General features: G+C 33.3%; 2 protein-coding genes and 1 long non-coding RNA gene across 6 annotated transcripts; all 3 read left to right on the forward strand.

Moving 5' to 3' along the window:
- The first annotated feature begins 11,197 nt into the window (after positions 1–11,197).
- LOC132030388 (lipid transfer protein EARLI 1-like) lies at positions 11,198–11,813 on the forward strand. The gene has a single exon (XM_059420010.1). The coding sequence runs from the start codon at positions 11,243–11,245 to the stop codon at positions 11,639–11,641; it is 399 nt and encodes a 132-aa protein (XP_059275993.1). The 5' UTR covers positions 11,198–11,242; the 3' UTR covers positions 11,642–11,813.
- Positions 11,814–15,975: 4,162 nt separating this feature from the next.
- LOC132030389 (14 kDa proline-rich protein DC2.15-like) lies at positions 15,976–17,123 on the forward strand. Its single transcript, XM_059420011.1, has one exon. It carries the CDS (start codon positions 16,192–16,194, stop codon positions 16,585–16,587), a length of 396 nt encoding a protein of 131 aa, XP_059275994.1. The 5' UTR covers positions 15,976–16,191; the 3' UTR covers positions 16,588–17,123.
- A 649-nt stretch (positions 17,124–17,772) lies between these two features.
- Positions 17,773–22,394, forward strand: LOC132030391 (uncharacterized). Of its 4 annotated transcripts, none has more exons than XR_009408040.1 (4): positions 17,774–19,484; positions 20,281–20,504; positions 21,374–21,773; positions 22,139–22,394. It is a non-coding gene; the product is annotated as an uncharacterized LOC132030391 (long non-coding RNA). The 4 variants fall into 4 exon arrangements; XR_009408038.1 differs by having other exon boundaries at positions 17,776–19,484; positions 21,374–21,865; XR_009408039.1 differs by lacking the exon at positions 21,374–21,773 and having other exon boundaries at positions 17,773–19,484; positions 20,281–20,671.
- Positions 22,395–24,301: the final 1,907 nt, after the last annotated feature.

Below are 24,301 nucleotides of genomic sequence, written 5' to 3' on the forward strand. Positions count from 1 at the left end.
CTCTTTTGAACCTTTCCCTCCTTGAACATGAAATTGTAAATTTGAGGCCAAAAGCCTAAGTTGGGGGTGTTAGTGTTGCTTGAGAGTGGTGAAAGTTGGTGTTGTGGAAAAGTCAAAAGAAAGGAAGAAAATTTGAAAAATACAAAAAGGTTGCAAACTTTTTGTGCAAAAAAATGTATCTTTGTAAAAAAAAAAAAAAAAAAAAAAAAAATCGCAGTGACATCTTCTATTTTTTTTTTTTTTTTTTTTTTTTTTTATGTTTTGTTTTGATTATGTGCAGCGAGGACACTGCAACATTTATAGTTGGGGGTGGAATGTGCTAGCACATTATATTTTGGAACTTTATAAAGGAAGTTGGAATAATTGGGGAAACTAGTATGCAAAGGAAGGAGTGTTGTTTTGAAATGAAGAGGAAAGCGGACGAAAGGTTTTGTGTAGTGTTCAAGGAGGGCGTAGTCACTTGTATCCCAAATACTTATCCTACCCTTCCCTAAGCCTCGCATTACAAGCTTGAAAAGTCCCTATGTGATCTCCAACCGAATGTTCTTGAGTTAGTGATGATTGAAAATAAGGGCAAGCTTATGGTGTGATATTTGTTAGCACTAGAATTTCTTTGTTGAGTGTGAGTGACTTTGCGTATTTGTCCCTTGTGTCGTTGTTGTGAATATAGTGATTTTGGGACTTTCTTTCTTGTGAGGGCATATGAATTACGATAGATTGGTAATGTTGAAAAATTTTCAAGTTGAGTCAATTCGAGCAAATCTAGTGAGCTAGTGGTTTTGAGTCACTCATTGAGGCTTGAGTGTTGTTGCTTGATGGTTTTAAATAGCTATTGCATTCTTGAAATTGTATTTTAAAATGAGAGAGGTATTTGGTTGAAATTTCACATGCTTGTAGCCTAATTGTTGGTACCAACCAAAGTCATGTTTTTGTGCTTAAAATGGATCCTCATTGAGATTTTTGTTTTAGTTTGCTTGAGGACAAGCAAAGACTTTAAGTTGGGGGTGTTGATGAGTCGTGAAATTACGCGATATTCGACGCTAATTCCTTAAGCTTTTGTGACTCCTTAAGCACTTTTGTTGTTACTTTTTGTGTTTTATGTTGTTTTGTAGGAAAAGATGCCCGGAGAGCATAAAAGAGCAAAATGGATCAAAATGGACCAAAATGGAACAAAATAGAGCAAAACAAGCCAAGATAGCTGAAATGAACCAGAGCACCACCTGCGAATCGCAGGTACTGCATGCGAAAGCGGTGGTGCGAGCCAAGGACATTTTGGCCAAATAGAATAAGACAATGATGCAACACATGCGACATTTTTGCAAAACTGCGAGTCGCATCCTTTGTCGGTTTAAACATGGCATTTATGAGATATTGGTGCTCTATTCAAAAATGTGATATAGAAGTGATCGGAAGAAACCAAGTGAAAGGAAAGTCAAAAAGAGGCCAAACTGGACATTTTTGCAAAACTGTCAAAAGTGGACAGTTTTGCAAAAACGGGACAGAACTGCAAAAAAACGGGCAGAACTGCAAAAACTGAAAGTTGGGGCATATTTTGTCATTCTTTGGGACTTGGAAAAATGGGGGGAAGCTACAAAAGAGAGGCTAGGGCAAAACATTATCATCTTTGGCCATTTTCTTACAAGCTTGGAGGCTAGGTTTTTCTACACCATTGGAGGAGAAGATTGGAAGCACTTCAATGAGATATTTCTTAATCCTTTCTTCTTCAATTCCTTGTTTTGTATTGTATATCTAAGTGTGTAGTATTTATTTTCTTCACTTGAATCTTGTTTATGGAAATATTCTATGATTAAAGTGTTGGATTGAAACTCTTGTTTTGCTTATGTATTGAATGATTTTTATTGCTATTGAAGTGGGTCTTTGTTGATTTAATTAATCTCGTTCTTGAATGTTTCCAAAGGGATTAGCTAACCCTAGGACTCACCCATTTACTTAGATTGAGCTTGGAAGAGGAAATCTAGGTTGGGAAAGATTGATTAACAAGAATTTGGGTCATTAAATCCATCTAATAACTTGAGCTCGGAAGAGGATAGTTACTTGAGGTTAAATTGATTGTGCCTAATATCACACTCTAAGGCTTGGAAAAGCTTAGAGTGAAATTCATTGATTTGGTTGGAAGACTTTCAATGAGATTTTAGAAATCATTATCTATTAACATAAACCCGCTCTTAGTTGTGATATCATAAAATACATTGGATCGTTACTTGAGTGTAATTTCCTTGTATCCAAACTTGTGGCCATTGATCATTTTACTCGCTTTCTAGGTTAGTTTACATTTCCGCATTAGTTATAATTTTCTCCAAAAACCAAATATTATTATCCATCGTTTGGCTTTAGCTTAGTTGGTGAAAATTACATACTTTTCTTAATCGCCTATATATTGTTCTCTGTGGGATTCGACCCCGACTCATAGTTGGGTAAATATATTGCATACGACCGTGTACACTTTCTCTTGAGGAGTGTATTTGGATCGTTATGTTGTCGGTTAGAGACCAAGTTTGGACATGTTGTGGTAGTGGACGTTTTGGACTTGTGTTTTCATTAAGTTGGAAAGAATAATTATAAGTTAAGAGCATACATCATATTGTATGTTGGATGGGCTGTTATAAGTTGTTACATGCAAACGTTAAGGCTACAAACTAATAAAAGTAACTTGAGAATGTCGGCCGTATGTGAATCGTTATTGCATGTTATGAATGTGAGCTGTTTAGAATATTGTGCGGGCTGTCCGGATTGGTATTGAACACATAATTATTGATGTTGTATTGGTAGTATGTGGTTGGTTTAGATACAAGAGAAAACATCGCCTAAACATCTAGAAAGGAGTTACTAACGTTAGAATACGTTTGAATCTCCCCGTAGCTTAACCATAGTTGTTGGCGTCTTAATATAGGTTAAAGTATTATTGGGTAGCGTACACATATTGTGTGACGAATAAGCACTAAAGACCTGTCCGATCGGAAGCACTTCGAAGGAAAAAGCTTTGGCGTGAAAGTTCGTGACACTGTTCGGCATTGAGGTAGGTTACGGTTTACTTTATGTCTAGACTCCGGTTAGCGAAACGTATGTAAATAGTAGTGATTGACGGGGAAAGCATGATAGGCCTTCGGGCATGGTGTGGAGGTAAATTCCATCTAGGTTGGTATTTTATGTGGGCTTGTCGCCATTATTGGATATCATGTTATGTGGGCTTGTCGCCATTATTGTGATAATCGTTATGTGGGCTTGTCGCCATTATTGTAATCTTGTTATGTGGGCTCGTCGCCATTATTACGATTGTTATGTGGCTGTCATTGTATTGTGATTTCATGTATTTGATATAATTCTCTCTCTCTTGTTATCCCACATTTTGGGTCATATGGAAGAGAGAGGTTATTACTTCTTGAGAATTGAATATTGAATTGCAATCCACAGTATGAATCTATGGAACCTATGATTGCGGTGATTATTGAGGTTGATTTCCATGCGAGGCATGCGTCCCATATTCTATGTGCTATGTGATGTAATTATCACCTAGTTGTATCTTTATCACATACTAGCTCCTCACTTATGAAAGGAAGGGTAATATTGATGATTGAGCCGTTTTAATATGACTTGTACTTGTTTATTGCATATTGGTGATATAATTGAGACATATCATGCATGACATGCTTTCATATTACTCTTATGTTGTTATAATGGTGAGGAGAGTGATTGAGAGACTCCGAGGTTTTTGCCGAGATCGAGAGTGGCAGCAGAGACTCCGAGGTTTCGCCGGAGATTGAGAGTGACGGAGAGACTCCGAGGTTTCTCAAGAGATTGTGAGTGTTTGTTGCCCGAGGTTTCTTGCCGGAACTATGGAGTGTCCGATGCCCGAGGTCTTTGCGGGATCGTGAGAGTGTGCTCGTGATCCGAGGTTATATTCGGGAGCGAGTGGTACATGGACTTCGGGGTCCCCCATGGGTCATGACTATGAGGCATTGCCATAGCATGTGTGTACGTGGAGGGAGTGTGAGAGGTGACTACTGCATTGCATAACATTTACATAGCACGACATTGCATTGCATTGCATAGCACTCCATTTGAATGGTCATTCATGTCATTGCATGGCACATTCTCTGATTGATTCTTGATTTGTGAATTACTGAGTTGTTGTTTGTGAGTATTTATTTTAAAGGTTGGATGGAATCGAGGTTTATAGAATTCTCCCTAGGCTTATAATCCGAGATATTGAGATCCCTTGTGACTATCGTTAATGCAAGACTTTCTCACTTGCTAGATGTGTGATCGTGTTTGATTACTTATCTGCTTACTTGTTAGTTGCTTCTTGTTTATATGCGTGAACTAACCATTGTCGGCCTATGATACCTACGAGCCTAGTGTTGTGCTCATACTACTTTTGCTACACTCCTTCCGGAGTGTAGAGTTATTTTCGAGCGATGTTCGAGTCTCACGACCGTTTCGAGGCATTCGTCAAAGGCGTTTGGGTGAGCTATTTGAGATATTGCAACCCGTAGTCTCTCCTTAGATTTTTGTTCTCTATCCTTCAACGAAGTCGTATCCGGTTTGAGTCCGTTATCTATTCAAATTGTAAACTTCTTAAGCTCTTGTACGAGTCTAGACCGCATTTTGGGAATTTCTTATAATAATAGCATTTATTCCGCATGTTGTATCAAATTAAGGTAGTTATCTGAAGGGTTCGCCCACCAGGGAAGGTTAGTGTGGGTGCCCGCATGATCCATGATTTGGGTCGTGACAATTATGTCCAAATTTTATCTATAATTAAAATATCATCAATTTTAATCTTTATTTAATTATCTTTATATATATACCAGGTATACATATGTATGTATACATGAGGTATACATATATATGTATACACTTAGTATACATATATATGTATACAAAAGAAAAAGGATCCCACCTTTTAATTCTCATTCCGGACCGAGTCCATTGTTTTGCCGACCGAGACCCGGCCCAACCACTTAATACAGATAAGGGGGTATACCCCCCTTTCTTTCATTTAATTTTCTCAAACGCCCCTTTACCCCCATCCCCTTTCTCTCTCTTCCTCTTCCGTGTAACCCTAGCGCCACCTCGTGTTTCCCTCTTCTCTCTCGACCCAAAATGGCATAAATATATATATATATATATATATATATATATATAGTGAAAACATTTAATGTTTCACTTGATTTCACGAAATTTAATCTAAACACGGTAATAAATCATCCCTTTGCTTTATTTTTTTTTCGTTCTTCTGTGATTTATGTGTTTTGTTGTTGTACCTTGCTTGAATATCATTGGTTGACCAAAGATGGGTCAGATCGAGTCAAGCAAGACTCAGATCTGACCATCCATTGTTGATTCGGATAATCTTAGCCGTATAAAGGCCTACAAAGGCTAATTTTAGAGAAAATATGTTTGTCCCACATCGTTTGTTTAAAGCTTTGAACGATTTTTGGGGTTCTATAAGTATAACCCCAACCCCTTTTAAAAAAACAGTTTTTTGGAGAAGGAAAAAAGAGAGTTTTAAGAAGTTCGAGTTTTTTGAAAGTTAGAAGTTTGAAAAAAAAAGAGTTTTCAGAGGTCAGAAAAATTGGAGAAATTAAAAGAAGGCTGGAAACTTCGAATTTCAAGCCTCTTAAGTAAAAAAATTTAAGACTTCAACTAGTTTGAGGTTTTCTGAGTTCTAAAAATTTATTTTCCCTTTTTGTCTTCGAGTCTGTGTGGCTGGGTGTGGTCTTGGAAGCACAAAGGGCTTCCAAATTCGATTTTGACCAAGGCTGCACTGTTAAAAGGTAATATTCTATCCCTTTTACTTATTTTATTATGGTTTAGTAGTTAGTTTAGGTGATAGGGTAACACCCCGTACCTTTAATCTAAGCTTTGATCATGATCCCAGACTTAGAAAACCCGATAAAGAATGTGGGAATTGGAAATTTCCTCTTCAGTTGTAAGATGGTGGTTTACGCCCATGAACAGTGACCGTATTTCAGTATACAGCCCGTATTTCAAGTCGTAAACTGGTACCAAAGATTTCTGAGCATTCTGGAATTTGACACTTAGAGGTTACATCGTTAAATACGGATTGGATTTCAAAATACGGCCCTTATTTCAAAACTTATTTGGAATTTGGGAAAACTTCCTTGATAAAAGTTGTAGAGCTTTGAAATACCTTTCCAACGGTATATTATCGGGGTCAAACGGACATCTGTACAAAGAGTTATGACCATTTTACTGAAGAGACGCAGTGCAGTCCATACTGAATACGGCCCGTATTTCAAAATCAGAAAATGATTTCTAAAACATATGCATATGTAGCGTATTTGTGCATCAAAACATACATGTAGCGTATTGTGCATCAAAACATACATGTAGCGTATTTGTACAGACAGAAAATGATTTCTAAAACATATGCATATGTAGCGTATTTGTGCATCAAAACATACATGTTTTTTGGAAATAATTCAGGCAAAAGATGGAGTTTTTGAGGGCTAAGGCCCAACCCAAAGATTGTATTTTTCGGCCCAACTTAACCAATTTTTTCAGAAAAGAGATAAGCGAAAATATGTTTTGGGTTGAGCCCAGTAGCTAAAGAAAGAAGTGAGATTTTTTGGGCCAGAAACTAACAGACCATTTTTTTAAGAAAAAAATAGAGAGAATAGAAGTTTGGGCCAAAGCCCATGTCTAAAACGTTATTGCTACGATATAAATAGTTTTGACAAATTTCAAAGACTAAAAGTCAATTGGTTATATAATCGGACCCTCGTAAATTAAATCCACGTAAACTATTTATAAACATAAAGTTTTAGATAAGGATGTTCTAAAAACGTACTAAACGGACTAACCCGGACCATGTATGAGTCTAGCATGAACAAATTTATTCATCTCACACTTTTAAAAGACCTTCTATCTTTACAAAAAACCACTATTATCCTTATATATGAAAGGAACTAATTTTATCCAGATATTATAAATCCGAGCCTAAATACCCTATATGTAAAGGGAATATATTCAATTCTTTTTCAAAAAATGATATGCAAAATGACAGACTTTTTTTCGAGAAATAAACACCAAATAAACAGTTCATGCAAATACTCACACATTGAAATTCGAAAGTCAACCGTATAGTACGGATCCTTAATACTAGGGTGCCTAAGACCTTCCCTAGGGGATCATCAGAACCCTTACCTAGAACTTTGGATTAAGAAGGATTTTTCACAGTGTATGAATAAACCCTTCAAAACGGGTTTTCCTAATTTCCTAAAAATTAGGTAGCGGCTCTTTTAAAATAAAGTCCGAAAGAGCACCAACAAGTTCGAAGTAGCTTTTCCGAGCGCTAACCCCACCGGCAAAAATGCGAACCATAACAGTTCTAGCAAAAAAAGTATTAACTTGAACATATTACGTATTCAAATAGGTGATTAAAAAACTTAACAAAAATAAATAGAAATAATATGAATGAACAGAAGCATGCCTTTAAATCCGAGTTTAATCGGCATGAAGTCTCAATCAAATACTTGAATCTTCTTTCGCCTACAAAAAAATATTGAAGAATCAATTGATAATGACAGTTTCTAACGACTTCAAGTAAAAAGAGAGAAATTTAGCTCCTATATCTAAATTTTTTAACACAAGATTAAATTACAAAAACACAATAAAATCACACGTAATATCATAAGCAAGTAAGAAGAAGCGAAAATTTAAGAAAGGAAAAAGCTTAAAGCATCACAAGAAATTAAGAACATAAATGCATATACTACTCCTATAAAGAAGAAAGGTTGAAAAATAAAAGAACAGGGAAGATTATTAATATGAGAATGAGTATATATAGGTTTTATTGTACGGTCAAAGTCCTATAAAAGGTAAAGTTCTAAAAAAAATTATTTTTTTATTATAGAATATTTAATGGAAGAGTTGCCTTTGAGATTTATATTTTACGTTTCTACCATAATCAATTTGAACAAATTGAATTTAGTACATTGCTATCTAATTTACATAAATTCAACGTGGGAGCAATTCTAAAGCTATTAATATGGGGAAATTTCATAAATATATGATTGAGTCACTTACATTGTAAAAAAATAACCCAAAACTTACATTGCAAAGCTCTAACCCAAAACTCTCCTCTTCTCCCCTCTCTCTCCACTGCCTCCTTCTTTTTCGTTTTTTATTTTTAATTTTTTTTTAGTTTTTTTTTTTGTTGGAGTTCGCAACTGCCTCGTTTTTTTTTTTTTTAAAAATGTTTTTATTATTTTTTTAAAACTTTTTTAATAGAGTATTATAATTCATATACCCATATACACTATTATACAACATTATAATCCATATACTCATATATAATATTATGCACTCATATACAATATTATACAAAAATTATAATACATATACCCATATACATTCATATACACCTATATACGAATATTATACACCCATATACAATATTATAACCCTTATATACATATATAAACCTATACACCCGTATGCAATATTATACACCCATATACATTCATATACAATATTATACACCCATATACAATATTATAACTCATATATCCATATACATCCATATACACTCATATACAATATTATACAATATAATACACCCATATACAATATTATAACCCATATATCCACATACACCCATATACACCGACATACAATAGTATACACTCATATACACCCATATACAGTCATCGTCGGAGTTCCGTTCTCCGGCGAACTCCAACACCACCACTAGAACCAACTGTTCAAACTCAAACATCAAAGATCCAGCGTGACAGAGGGAGAGGGGAAATAAAAAAAATTAAAAAAAAAAAATTAAAGATCCGGCGTGACAGAGGGAGATGGGAAACTAAAAAACTAAAAAATTAAAAAAAATTAAAATAAAAATTAAAAAAAAGAAAGAAAAGGAGGCAGTGGCGTACTTCAAAAAAAAATTAAAAAATAATAATAAAAAATTAAAATTAAAATTAAAAAAAAAGGAGGCAGTGGCGAACTCCAAAAAAAAAAAAAAAAACTACAATTAAAAAAAAACGAAAAAGAAGGAGGCAGTGGAGAGAGAGGGGGAGGAAGAGGAGAATGGGTCATTTTTTGACAAGTAGTTTTTGTTTAAACTGAAGATGGGCTACTGTGGGCAAAAAACTCAAATATGGGCTAAATTTGGTAGCATTGGTACCCCAATTGATACTGAATGTAATTATCTCTATGAATATTATATAATTTATATAAGGTAAATCTTAACTTTTTTTAAGGTAAATCATAATTAAGTTTAAAGTTCTAAATATTATTTCTTGCTACCCAATTTGTATAAGAAAAGATTTATTGACTTAAATTTTAGTTGCCTTGAAAGTCCTAAATATTAGGCAAATAGTAAATGACTATTTTGTCTATTATAGAGTCTTTTAATGAAGGGCAAAAAGTTCAAACAACATTTCTAAGACCTTTCGTGCTTTTAATATAATATAGATAATGTGGGCAAATAGGAACTACCTCCGTCTTACTCTTTTTTTTTTTTTTTTTTGTTTTTTTAACCAAAAGCTATTCACGCTTTCACCTCCTGTAATGATGGGAGGGTTTGGCAAAACCCTACCACGTAAATAAATAGTAAGGAAAATTACAATAAGGGGGACATAAAACCGTACCGTCATAAGGCAGATAATAATCTATCCTATTCAAGCTTTCGATCCAAGCACGTCAAAAAATAATACAGTAAAAGATGTAACATAAGTCTAACTCATGTTAACAAAGACTTTAGTGGTACAAACAGAAGAGGAGAGACTTCAAGGTGGGGGAGGGGGCAATCGAAAACCAATTCGAATTCGTCCGTTTTACTTTTCTAGTTGGCTATGTTAATCTATCTACTATTTGTGATTCACAAAATTAAAGTTTTATTTACAGTACAAAAAATATTAATTAGATACGGAATTTGTTGTCAATATGTTGCTAAATAGATTACCAGGATCTTTTTAATAATTCGTCACTACTTAATTATTAAATAAGATTAGCAATCGATTTTTATTATTTAGATTTTTTGTCGTTAATTCCTGCTTTTTAGCAGTGTAAGTACTGGTGACACATTGGTATAGTTACATTTTCATCTCAAATATGCATATTTCTCTTCCAATATAATTTTCTTCTCTTATCTTTTGTACATAGATGTAGACTTTATTGCAACACCTCATGTCTAATAATACATTCAGGATCATTTGAGTCCACTTCTGGAAATGGAGGTACAGGAGGAGTCTTTCGTGATCATCTAGGATCATGGATCATGGGTTAATGTAACATAAAAGTTGGATATGCTCTTCATGCAGAATTGCTAGTATTGCTACATGGACTAAAATTAGCTCGATCAAAAAATCTCTTGCCATTAATGGTAGAGACTGATTCATAGGTATTATTAAATTATATAAATGGTTATACTTTATTAACCTCAAATATCTTCACTAATTGCAGGTCACTTCTACTTTAACTGGGGAACCTGTTGCTGCGCCACATCCCTGGGAAACTAATATGGTTGCAGATCTGCTGGCGGAATACGGAAGGAAGTCTATGAGACCTGATATGGAAAGAAACAATCCTTATGTTTTTGAAGCATCTCCTTCTTTTGTAACTACTACTTTTGATAGAAATGCTTGTGGAACTGTTTCATATAGATCAATTCCTTTATGTATGTCTACGGACGAACCTTAATATATAAATAAAATCTTTCCGTTTAAGCAAAAAAAAAAAAAAAAAAAAAAAAAAAAAAACCATTCAGGGAGAATTGAGTAATCTTTGCTTGTGATGCCAGCTAAAACGTAACCTTGGGGACACATGGTTTCAGCAACTTAATTTATATTAGGAGCCTGTTTGGAAAGTCACCTAAGAATTGAATTTGTGCGTAGTTGGGTGTAATTATATAGTTTTGTATGTTTGTCTGACCAAGTCGGCAAGAAGTTGAGTGTTATTAAAAGGGTGTAATTACACTCTTCAATTCCCAAGAGGAAGTGATGATTGATGGTAATTACAATGTGTAATTACAAGTTAATGTAACTTTTCTAATTTTATTTTATTCAAATATATTTAGTAATATTCCTTTTACACTATTTCTCTTATTCTCATTTTCAACCTTCCGACGTGATTTTTATTTCTCTTGACAATGATGCTTAATTTTGCATTCTATAAATACTCACCTCCTATATCATTTCAATATCAACCAAACCCAAAATCTACTTAAAACTACTGAAGTTAGTAGAAAATGGCTTCTAAGAAAACCACCTGCCTTGCTCTCTTTCTTCTTGTAAACATTCTTTTTTTCTCTCTTGTGAGTGCATGTGACACTTGCGGTGGTACTAAACCAACGCCAAAGCCAACCCCGAGCCCCGGCTCCAAAGGCAAGTGCTCTATTGATACTCTCAAATTAGGTGTTTGTGCTAATGTTCTTGGCAATTTACTTGGAGTTGTAATTGGAAATCCATCAAAGAAACCTTGCTGTTCTCTCATTCAAGGACTTGTTGATCTTGATGCTGCTCTTTGTTTATGCACTGCCATTAAAGCAAATATTCTTGGAATCAACCTTAATGTCCCTATTTCTCTAAGCCTTCTTCTCAGTGCTTGTGGCAAAAAAGTTCCATCTGGCTTCCAATGTCCTAAATGAACAACTATCTATGAATTTGTCATGTAAGAATAATTCCAGTGAGTGGTAACTCTTTGTTGTTATGGTATGTAATAAGTGGAATTGATTAGTATCTTGAAATAAGTTCCCTTTTTGTATTTCATAATAGACGCTTGATTTTGTAATTCACAATATAAAAGTCTATTTGTTGTAAGGTTTTCATTTTTCTTTTATCCTTATATATGTGGAGAAATGTGTATTGTTTTTCATTATGTGTATATGTTTATGAATATGCTCTGTTCATAGTTGAATTGGAGTTAATAACAACATTGTTATGACTTCAATTAACGGAAGTAGTGAGATAATTGAGATTCCCAAATATTTAGCGGTTAGGTATTGAAAACAAGCAGACGTGGTAGTGATAAATAATTGAAAATAAGCTGAAAGATACACTTAACAAGCGCACACGTCCAAGTTCCAACTTCGGTGAGTATAGGAGATCAGTGGCATATTTTTATATCATTAATTACAGATTTGCAGAACTTAATAGTTTTGATTCGGATCTTATATTCTTGTTAACTTTTTTTCCTTAATATATATAAATACTAGTGTATTTGCCCGCGCTTCGCGCGGGTGGTGTACTTTTTAAATATATAATTGAATATTAATGTCATAATTTATATTAAAGTAATTTAATCTTTCTTAATCAAAACTACCTTTTCATGTTTCTATCTTCTTTTGATGATTCATTTAACACCTTATATAAAGTTCTTTGAAAAATCTGTGAAAACATTCAAAGTTAATTATGGAGTAACCAATTAATCAGTATACATGAATTCGAATAAGAATATAAAAAGTTGAAAAATAGCAAGGAGAAATAATGCAAAACTCTAGGTAATGTAAACCTAAAATGTCGTTTTCTTTTTCCAACCTGCTCTTTGTTTCCTTATTATTTTGTTTCTTATATTGACACTTTATGTTTAAAGAGTTTAACATTGTTCATGCCTCTCAAATAAAAATTACAAAAAAACTAAGAAGGAACAACAAAATATATATAGATGAAACAAATGATTAAAAAAGAAAGTATATCCCTTCACATGGATGGGATTAAATGCCCTAGTTAGGTCTAAATATCAGCTATATATGAGTTATTTAAAGAGAGGGGAAGGAGATGATGGGTCTACATTTTGAGGTAGCCTATTGCTACACCATGTTTTATTACTCAGCGCATTTCCAACATTTAGGCAATGGAAGGTGATTAGTGCTAACATAATGATGCAACTTAGGCACAAAGAAATTAGGCATGTAATCTTGACAGAAAGCAAATAAAAAAGCATCGAGGGAAACAAATACTCCATAAAGATGGCAATAAGCATACAACAAAGAAAGCCCTTCATATTCGGATTCACGATATAATTTTCACTTGCTAACTCATTACAAATTACACCATCATTAGCACACCTTTGCAATTAGCAAATTGGCATCAACTACACAAGCTATAGTGCATTGTTAGAGAATATATACAAATTAACAGGCACACGTCAAATCTTTATGAATGACTATGGCCTAATAAATTCCAAATTTCGATCAGCCAAATTCGGAACCCTCTTCTTTTCCGAAGAACAAACGTATGACTCTTCTTCCCTTAACTGAAAGACACCAATAGCTTAGGTAGTTCTCTCTTTTGATTGGAAACTGTTATTTTCCTGTGTGTTTCGAAAGCTTCTCCACTTGCATCTTAAGTGCGGTAACAGTTTAGAGTCTAGATAAATAATTTGCCTGAATTTCAAGTAGTGCATCAATTAATACAGATTAATAACAGTAATTATAGGAAAGTGTAAGAGAACTCGAATTTGCAGACTTTTAGGCGTTTAACACTTTCAGTATTCCTGCATAAACATCAAATTGTCTCCAATAAATCAGAAACATTAATAAGAAAATAGAGTGTCTCTTTGCAAAGAATTTCTAATCTCTAATAAAAGCCAAAACAAATTGTACACGTCAAACTAAAAAGGCTATACCATTATCTCACTACTACTAACGGAAACAAAGCACAACATTGTTACCAAAAATCAAAAGATATATAAAAATACATCATATATATTAGATAAATAAAATGATATCAATGTGAATACAACCACAAAAGTGATTAAGGTAAAAATATATCATGTGAACCTTGAAAGTAATATTATTATTCCAAGAGCAAATAATTGCCATTAACATTGCAAACCGGAGACTTTTCTTTACTTTGTGTGATGCAGCCCCTTTTACCCCAGAAACATACATCTCAAAGTTTATCACCGAATTGGAAATCGTCTAATTCCATCAAAATGCACACTTTAAAGAAACAAAGGGAAAATCAAAAGGAAGTAGTGACAGGAAATGTTGGCATTATCATATATAATGTTAGGATCAAGGAAGAGGATAGTAGTAATTAATTACTATGAAATACCAAAGGACAGGGGTTCCTTAGGGACCAATTCACTCTGCGTCAAACTGAAAACAGATAAAATTGAGATACGAAAGGACCGAAACGCTTATTGGCAGTTATGTATGAGACTTTAATTAGGGGCTGCTTTAATATAATTAGGTGACGTCGTGGCCTTTTTTTCTTTCATGACTTGTGTTATTGGCTTTTAAGTATAACACATTAATTAATTTTTAAAGTGAGAAAAAATTCAAAAAAAGGAGAAAAAAGTTAAATAGTATTCTAGGCCATAGAGAGGTGTCAGATCACCTTGTCTATGCCAAGCTTTATATTATATATAGATATAGATTAAGAAGGTTCAAAAGACCACTTGTCTTTAAAGTTATGTTTTCCTTATCAAGCTCTTCTAAGACTGTACAAGAGTTGAATGTGCAAAATTCAAATTTTGTTCACAAAAGACAGACTAAGGCAACAAACAGTGAATGGATCAAAAGTAATTATAAAAACAAAACCAGAAATTGAAGCAGCGATGAACTAACCGACACAGAAGGCGAAGAAGATAGGATGAATTATGATGATGAATCTCAGTTACAAAATTAATGAGGTGGCTATTTAATTGATGCTGTAAAGAACGTAAGTTTGTATAGATAACTAAAATGTCAAAATTGCCCTTAGATTGAATTGGAATTCCATGAAGCAACCACTTTGATCCCAGCTCCAAACCCAAGCTTCTATAATAGTTAAATTTCTTGCTTTTCTTTCTATTAAGGCTCTTAAATTCTAATATAACGGCCAGGTTTGTCTTATACATAGCAGGGTTGTATATTTCCTATCAGATTTGACGTTCAAATATGAATGTGAAAATTCAGGACTTCTTGCATGCATGTGGCAGGCCAGCTGCAGCTTACCATGACATCCCCGATTTCTCTAGTTCAACTAAATAATTAAACAATCGTAGTTTGTTTCTGCTTTCTCCATGCGACTTTAAGTGTATAAATTTGACTTTCTTGGATAATTAGATCACATTTAGAAGTACTATTATAAATTAATAAGGATAAAAGAACCACCATTCAAATTAAGCTTTTATTCCAGTAGTCGACTAAATATACTAAGATTAATGTACCATTAATGTAATGGTCAAATATTGTAATTTTGATCATTAAAACGGTTAATTTGGAACATATGGAATATGGAGCATTATGTTATTTCACACATGGTAGGTGCATGTGGTATTGGTTTGTTCCAGTTTCCCCAGCCCAACTCCTTTTGGGCTTACTAGACCATTCACACAAATGTTCCTTTTCTAAATTTTGTCTGTATTTATAAAGTTGTGCAAATATAGTTTTTGGTACTGACAAAAGATTAGATTATCATCTAATGTCTATTAAATTTTAGATCATGATATAATATTTTTTCAAGATTTTCAGTTTATTCAAATGGAATTTTTAGATTATGATCCAAAAGATCCATAAATTACAAGAGAAACAAAAAGAAAAGAATCACTAAACATTGTCCTAGAAAGTGATAACCCGGCAAAATTTACGTCCAAGCAAAGAGGGCGACTAACCTGTAAATGCATGTTGTCATGTCCCTAATTTCTTTTTTGTTAAATATTTTCAATGCGTCAAAGCATATTACTAATTGAGTTACTATATACACTAATACCGTAAATAATTTTTACAGTTACTTAGAAAATTACATCTAACTTTCAAGAAAATTAAAGTGGGATTAATAATTTAAAAAAATAAGGTACATTACCTGCTAAATCATGTTAAAATACGCTAATAATGTAAAATTGTAGGTGTACATAAAATAAATCGTTTAATACTGATTAAGTACCATGACATTCTGGGCAAAAATCAAGGGCTACGAAATAAAACAATTAAAATTCCTGGATTTTGGAACTCAGCGAGAGGAACATGGCAACTTGTTTTAATTTCCTACTTCACATGTTTCCAAGATCTACAAAAATATGCTAATTCTCATTGCCAGGCTGAATTCCTGACTTACACATGGATTAAAGAATGATGTCTTGTAATTCTTTTAATCCCCCTCCTTACAAATCCACCCTATAAAAACCCCACCATATCAATACATTCTTCATCATCAGAAATCAATTCACATTTCTCTAATTAGCAAATATTGCACTAGCTTTGAGATCAAGATGGCTAAGTCACTTGTCCTCTTTCTAGTATTCAATGTCCTTTTTTTCACTGTGGTTAGTGCATGCAACACTTGCCCTGGCCCAAAACCAAAACCGAAGTCAAAGCCAACACCAAGCCCATCTCCTAATTCACAAGGCAAATGCCCAACTGATGCATTAAAATTAGGTGTTTGTGCTAATGTGCTTAATGGTTTATTGAATGTTACACTTGGAACTCCACCTGTTAAACCATGTTGCAGTCTTATTGAAAATCTTGTGGATTTAGAGGCTGCTGTTTGTCTTTGCACTGCACTTAAGGCTAATATTTTGGGGATTAACCTTAATCTCCCTATTTCACTTAGCTTACTTCTTAATGTTTGTAGTAAGGATGCTCCAAAGGGATTCACTTGTCCATAAATGTTTTTTTTTTTTTAAACCTTTTTCTTTAAATTGTTTTCTTGAGTTTTTTTTTGGATTTTCATTTGTTTTAGAGGTTTAAATTGTTCAATTTGTTTCCCATTACTTATGGGGCTAATTTATTTTGGATTTTTCATTTGTTGGAATTAATTAGCGGCCCTTGCGCTATTTATTTGTATTTCCCATTCGAATTAATATATTTCTGGGTATGACTTTTGTTCGTTGCTTAAGATATATTTTTGTTCGTTTGGTCACTTTTTTCTCCCTAAATAGGATTACCGCATTGTAGGTGGGGTTTCCGCCGGACTCCTGTATTTTATTTTTTATTAATGACAGGAAAAAATCACATGAGGTGAAGAGTTTAAACATAATACTACAATTAAAGAATAAAAGAAGTATAGATATATCTCTCTCCAACCCTTAAAATATAGATTTCTTAAATAGGTGCAATGCATTTTATGATTCATTAATTTTCAGCTATATATTTTTAGAAATATAAGGTGGAATATAATCCCAAATATCGTGACAAGTTTTAAAATCTTCCACTTAAGGCGGGAGGAAAATGTAGACTCAAAATCTTCAATTATTTAGCCTGGTAATGAGAGTTTTTTTTGTTTGTTCATTTAATGGTTACTAAATTTACTTTTTATTTCGTTGTTTAGCTAATTATATCAACAGTTTCTCCATGTCTAGACCTCACTATATTATTCTTCATCGAATTGATACCAAAACCTTTTTTTTCTCCTCAAGTTCCAATCTCAGAACTTTATCATCTTTTCTCTTTCGCTCCATGATACTTGCATGCATTGTGGAATCTGTTTCATATCATATCCATGTTTCGGGTAACAATAGATTAGCTCTCAATTGGTTGTTATTTTTTCCATTTTCAGATTCGGATAAACTTTTTAACTTTTTGGATTTTTGCTTTTGGTTGATCCGGGGAATGAAAGCTAATTTGTTCTACAAAGATTTTTGTTTTCCATGTTCTGATATGTAGTAGATTAGCTCTCAATTCAGTTTGTTGTGATTCTTTTTTTGACTATGCTATTCTTTTGTTTATTAATTTTTCTTGATTGAATATACTACTCCCTACGTCCCAAAAAGATTGACACTTTTCGCTTTTCGAGAGTCAAATGAGTTAATTTTTTTTCGACCGTAATTTTTTCATATATCTTTTAAATATTCTAAATTATTAATTTTAGTGACTTATAGTGCTTTTTACGTAGTTTTCAAATATATAAATTTTATTTCAAAAAAATAAAAGATTCTATGTTAAATCACACGGTCAAACTAAAAAGTTTGACTCTCGAACAGCGAAAAGTGCTAATTTTTTTGGGACAGAGGGAGTATATGTTAATTTTCATACCTCAGGAATAGCTTTCTTTTTTTGGATCTTTTGTGTTAATGTAGATCCACTGAGCGCATTTTCCTCTGTCATATGTTTGAATCCTGTTTTAAAATAAAAAATTGGGGTATGATCTTTTTTGGTTTTCACCAAACTATTCTTTCCGCTGCATGTGCTGGCTATTTCTTGAGATTAAATAGTGGAAGTAAATATTTTGCTCTAATTCTGTATTCCATTTCTCAGTGTTGTTTGCATGAGCTTTGTGGTGAGTAAATTTCAACATTTTCTATTTTTAAATTGAGTTTCATTGCAAAATTCTTCTTACGACCTTCTTGTGGCAGATAATAGTACATAGAAGTAGAGGCAACGTAACTAGATCAGTGACAAAGGATTGGTCGGCAGTTTGCAGTTGATAAAGGTGAGCTTTTAGCATTGCACATGTTGTATTATCACCTCATAATGCAGCAAAAGTGACAATTTACAAAAGCCAGACTCTGTTGTCTTGGTAAACTACAGTTAGCTCTTAAAATACCAAAGGTGATAAACTTCTTAGATGTATATAAGGCTAATTCACCAATTCATGATCTTTCATGTAATCGCTGAAAGAAGTTAAGCTTCTGCATCTTGACTAAAGCTTTTTATGATGGTAGAATATGATAAGAAATGCTTGCATTATTTGTGAAATTGAGTAAATTACTTTATTTTGGATTAATCCAAATTTATGAGCGGAAGTTATCTCTAAAACTAGCTCTTCTCGACAAAGAGATGGAAAAAAGTATTGACTAGCTTTTCTCGATAAGTAGTTTCATTAGCGTAGATTTAGGACCAAGCCAATCTTAATTAAGAAAAAAGTTGTATTAAATAAGGACGGATACTGGTTGACCGCCTTTTTTATGATCTTATCAGAAGTTCCATTTGATATTTTATCTAGCTTTCCATCACAAATTTTCCTTTATGCTGAAGTTTGTTGTTCAGCATTTCAACACCATAAGTTTCTGGTAATAGCATTGTTTACTATGTTACATTTTGAGAAATGACAGCATTATGTATACGGAAACGTCCTAAGTTTCCTTGTGATTATCGTTTAAAATACATCATTGACATTCAAGTTAACATTTGTGAGGTATGAGTTAACATTGCTGTCTATTTATTTAATGCATTTCCTTTCAGTAGCAAAAATCGAAAAACAATTAAACACTGCTGCTCCTTCTATATATATATAATTTCAGTAGAGGTGTAGTTAGATTCTGTCAGTTAACCAGATATTCACCTTGCCTCATCATTTTTGCACCAATTCCACTTCTCACACACCTTAATTTGTAACTCATCTTTACTGCACCAAATAAAAAAGACTGCATCATCTACTTTACCAATTTTTGTTCTTTAATAGATTGTAAATGCAATGGATTTTAAAATTTTAATACATGACATTACCGAAGATGGATCTATTTAGTTGGAATATGTGGTTGCACAATTTTGAATGCAGGCGCAGGTTTCTGAAGTTGAAAGTCGCTCAAGCGGGGAAAAGGTTACTCTGCTTTGACTATAACAGGTAAATTTTTCATTGATCAAAAATCTAAATGAAGCTTCCCAATTGCTTTCGATTTTTATTTAAAGTCTATCTGGATACTTCTACGCCTTGTTGAACCATCTCAAATTTCTCTTCTTCTCTTTCTGCTATTGGAGAAAGATGCAAATTTCTATGAGGACTTTGCTATAATTCGAGAATTTTTCTTGCTACTAAAATTGAGATGAATAAAGAATCAACAACAAAAAGAGTGCAGAAATTACTTGCAGAAATGAGTTTTAAGTTCTAACAAAGTGTAAAATTGTTGTCAGTGTTTCTAACACAGTTATGGTTGAATAACTTTTATGTATGTTGTTAGCTTTAAATATCCCATATATTTATATGAACTAGGTTCGATTTTCTCTAGGCTGAAATCTGGTAAATTATAATACTTGCATTGTTATAACATTTGTGATTCTGTTTCCTCGTGCTACCAATGGATCTCTAGAAGGTGCAATAATCGGCATGTGAAGCTATATTTAGGAGTGTACTATTTCATTGTTTAGAGTTTTGATTTAGTTAGTATTTCTTTTGGAATTGGCTGAATTAGGGAATTGATTCATGAAAGTTAATGTTATCTAATTAATGCTACTGGTACTGCTTTCTTATCTGGAATTGGAGCACTAATTTATGAAATCTATTTCTCATCAATTTTTGAAATACAATTGCTCCAACAAAGACTTAATTAAAACACTTTATCCCTTACAAAGGGAATGTAACAACCAGTCTTTTCCCTTATTCTTTTGGAATAAAGTGAATACTAATTGTTACATGTTGGCAGATTTGATCAATTTAATTGAGTTGTGATAGAGATTAACTTTGACAATGAGGGTAAGAAGGTGAATTCCCAGTTGATAAAATTGAGCCTTGACTTGGTCACATAATGAGGTAATTTTTGCCTTCCCTTTGGTGATGATCTAGGATAGTGATACATTTGTTTCCTTTCTCTACAGAACTCATTGACATCCAGTCTTAATCCAAGAGAGTAGAGGTCTTAAGAGAAAGGTACAAGCTATAATCCTTAGGATTCAGAATAATGCAAATGAGACCAGGAAAGCAAATCATGATCTTTCTCAGAGTAAGCTACTCTGTGTGTATGGGAAGTGTTTGATAGAAGCTAAAAAGATCTTTCTGCACTTAAGAGAGTTCAATTTGGAAGCATTGCATTTCAGGTGGACTCCTATCCTGTGCACAAGCTAACTAAGAACAGTTTAACAACAAGAAAATGCTAAATAAATATTGCCTAATGAAAATCTTTGGCTGAAAGGAGATATAATACGCCTTGATTGACATTAGATTAGCTAGAAAAATACATGCCTGGCTTAATTAGTTCTCATTAATGTAGCTCGAGTCATTAGTTTTTTAACCAAATTCATACAAGTGTTAGTTGATGTTCGGAAATATGATGGTGAAAGGCCAAAGGATATCATTATTCTACTTTATGCTAATTGCGTCAACGGCTATAGATGCAACTCTATAATCTAAAATATGGATGAACAACCTTAGTGTCTCAATGTATTTCAACATGCTATTATAGCAGTAGATCATCAATAAATATATGGTAAAAAACTAACAATTATGCTGAAGCTTTCTCATGTCTTAGATTATGGAGAAATATAATTAGAAAATAATTAAATGTTATTAATGCTATTAAAAATATTGCATTGTGGTGGGATGAAGAACAATTTATATATACTTACAAGAAAAACTATTTAACATATACCTTAATATTCTCAATCATTCTTTGATTCAAAGCATCATACAAAAATTGAGACTCTCAGGATTTAGACACGGAATTAATTCCTTCCACTGTAATCTATTCTCATGAATACCTAAGTTTTTGATGTGATATTATTTTAATTCTGTTCGTGAAGTCATGCGTACAATAGTGTAAAGAAAGGGCTGAACAGAGAGGATTTCACTGAACAATAACACTGGGTACCTTGCAAGAAAAGAACTAGATATACAAGGAAAAAGAAGATTTGCAGTATTAGGAGGTGAGGAGATCTCTTTGGTCTACCAAGTCATTTGTCGAGTGGATATAGAAGGTGACTGGCAGAACATTTGTATATCATATCTCTTATCACTTTGAAACATAAACAGTTAATTGAGATTTTGGCATTTTTGCGGTACCTTATGGCCTTTTGCTAAATATTATGTGGAGCCAAAAGCACAAAAGATAGGAGCACCATCCATGTATGATGAAGAACCAACAAACATAAAACACTAACTAGGAAATTTCGGGAGGGTACATTACACCAAAGGCTTTAATCAGTATGCTGTGTGTCCAAATCCTTTCAGGGTACCTGTTCTGGTCAATTGCTTAGCATTTTATTAAAAGGAATTCTTGGCTCAGCTTTCTTATGGTATACTTACTTTTCCTCTAATCTTTTATGTGCCTCAGCTGTAGGGTATTTTGCCATAGGTATTATGATTTGCTAGAGATTTTATTTCAGCAGAGATAGTGATGTTAAACTGGTGTTTATTTTAGCTGGCATTACAATGTGTGGGTTGGTATTTTTCTAATTCAGTAGAGACTTCTAGCATCAAACTTTAACTGAAGTGATACTTCAAATTTGATTGCACTTTCAACATTCTAATTCTAATTCTAATTCTAATTCTTGCCTTTCTTTTTTCAGTGGAGACCCAGCTGAGATATGTGTTGCCAACAGCTGTTAAAGTCTAGATTTCACCCAATTGTAGCATAGCTCACGCAAAAGTTGGACCACCTACATGAACATTGACAATCTCACTGTTTTTGTCTTTCTAGCATGATATTTCCTTTTCTTTGGATAATGTTACAACACAATTAGAACCACCATGAAATTCTAATATTAGATCTTATATGTACAGCGATGTTGGGGAAAAGCCCGTGCTCAGCACGGGCACAGGCCATCTAGTATATATATATAGTAGAATGCGTATCTTTATTGATCGATGTCCTCTTGATTCAAATTCCAATAGTTTACAAGTTTCTAAAAGAAATATTTGATAAAATTCGAACGATATTGAATATATTACCATGATATCGTTGTGCGAAGATAACTATTTGCATTTACAATGTTGAGAAGCATATAAAGGGCAACCTCTCAAATATATTTCGAGCAGTTTTGGTTCTGTAAGTTTGTCAAAAACATGAGCGTTTTTATCTCCATAAATATTACTCCCTTCGTTTCAATTTATGTGGCACTTTTCGCTTCTCGAGAGTCAATTTGACTAAACTTTAAAGCTAAATTGGATTAGATTAACTCGATATTTTAACATTAAAATTTATATATTTAAAAACTATATGAAAAAAGTACTATAAATTGCAACCTTCTCATATCAATTTGATGAAAAATTACATCTTAAAATGATGGTCAAAGTTCAGACAGTTTGAATCTCGGGAAACGAAAAGTGCCACATAAATTGGGACAAAGGGAGTAACAAACTTTGAACGTTAGATCTAATAGGAACTGTGAAATAAAAAAACAGCTTTAAGCTAAGAGAACTCACATTTGAAGGTGCAATTTTTATCGTTTTTGTTGCTATTTTCTCCGATGCAGTTAGCTCTATTCCCTGACCTGAGGGCGGGAACCGTCTTATCTTAGGGTAGGGGTAGCCCCAGGTGGGAAGGGCCGGGGGGTTCGCTTTTTGATAATCAATAAGTAGCGTAGGAGATTCCCGTGAGAGGGTGGATGAAAAGGAGGCTCGACCTACAGGGAGAGGGAACAGGCAAGGAGCTTTCAACAGGCATGGTACGAGAGGAAAGAGACCAGCCTTAGGCCTCTTCAGCTAATAGATGCGTCAAAGACCGTTGCTTTCGTGGGATCAACTGCTCGTTTTCGATATAGAACTGGATAATCAAAAACTGTGTCTCTTTTTTTTTTTTTTTTTTTTGAATCGAGCGAGATGATATGCTGAAACGGGTGCTACAATCTAGCTTTGGAGTTTGGTGCAGCTTAACTGTGATTTCTTTAATCTATTTTTGTTGTCTGATGTGATTTTTGTATTGTGGTTTTGAGATTTGATGCAACTTTCCTGACGTTTTGATTAAATCTACTTTGTTTTTTCTTATAGTTCTTATAAAATCTCAAAGTTAAAGTTTGTTAAATATTTGATGGAGACCTAACATGATCACTTTTTTTCAAAACTTAGAGGGTCAAAACTGTTCAAAAATAAATTCAAGAAACTATTTTAAAACTATCCCAAAAGATAAAATATCATTTTAGTTAATAGTAACATTGAATATTTGGAAGTGCTCCCATAAATTTAGATAGAGTTTAAGTCCGTGCACGGTTTAGTATATAAAAAATTTATGCATTAATCTTTCCTTCTTCATATAGTTATTGAGTATACAGAATTTTACTGACCTGATTAATTTAGATTTGTGAAGTATAAGGCCTATTAAAGGCTTAAAGCACTCTCTATTAGGAATTTGTTCATTCCCAAGATTCAAACAAAAGATTTTTCTAATTAAGAATGAAGAATCTCATACATTTTACCATACTCCTTGGTGTTATACATTGACCTACAATAACAAAAAAGTTCTGCATAATAAGTCTGATATAATAAATTAGAAAATAAGATAAGTACCAAATACAACTAATTGAATTAATTGTCATTGTATATGACCTAAATTTTACTAACGCTTACGCTTTATTTTTTAATAATTATAAGGTGGAGCCATGCTACATCCTATTGCGTCCGTGACTCAAAAATGTCCCTAGTTTCCCACTACAGCTATCAGAAGATGCAACTTGAGCCAGATACTTCTACAATGAAATGACCATGGTTTCAACTAATTATATCATTACGTTATT

This window comes from Lycium ferocissimum, chromosome 9 (genome assembly GCF_029784015.1).
Source record: "Lycium ferocissimum isolate CSIRO_LF1 chromosome 9, AGI_CSIRO_Lferr_CH_V1, whole genome shotgun sequence".
Lineage (NCBI taxonomy): Eukaryota > Viridiplantae > Streptophyta > Magnoliopsida > Solanales > Solanaceae > Lycium > Lycium ferocissimum.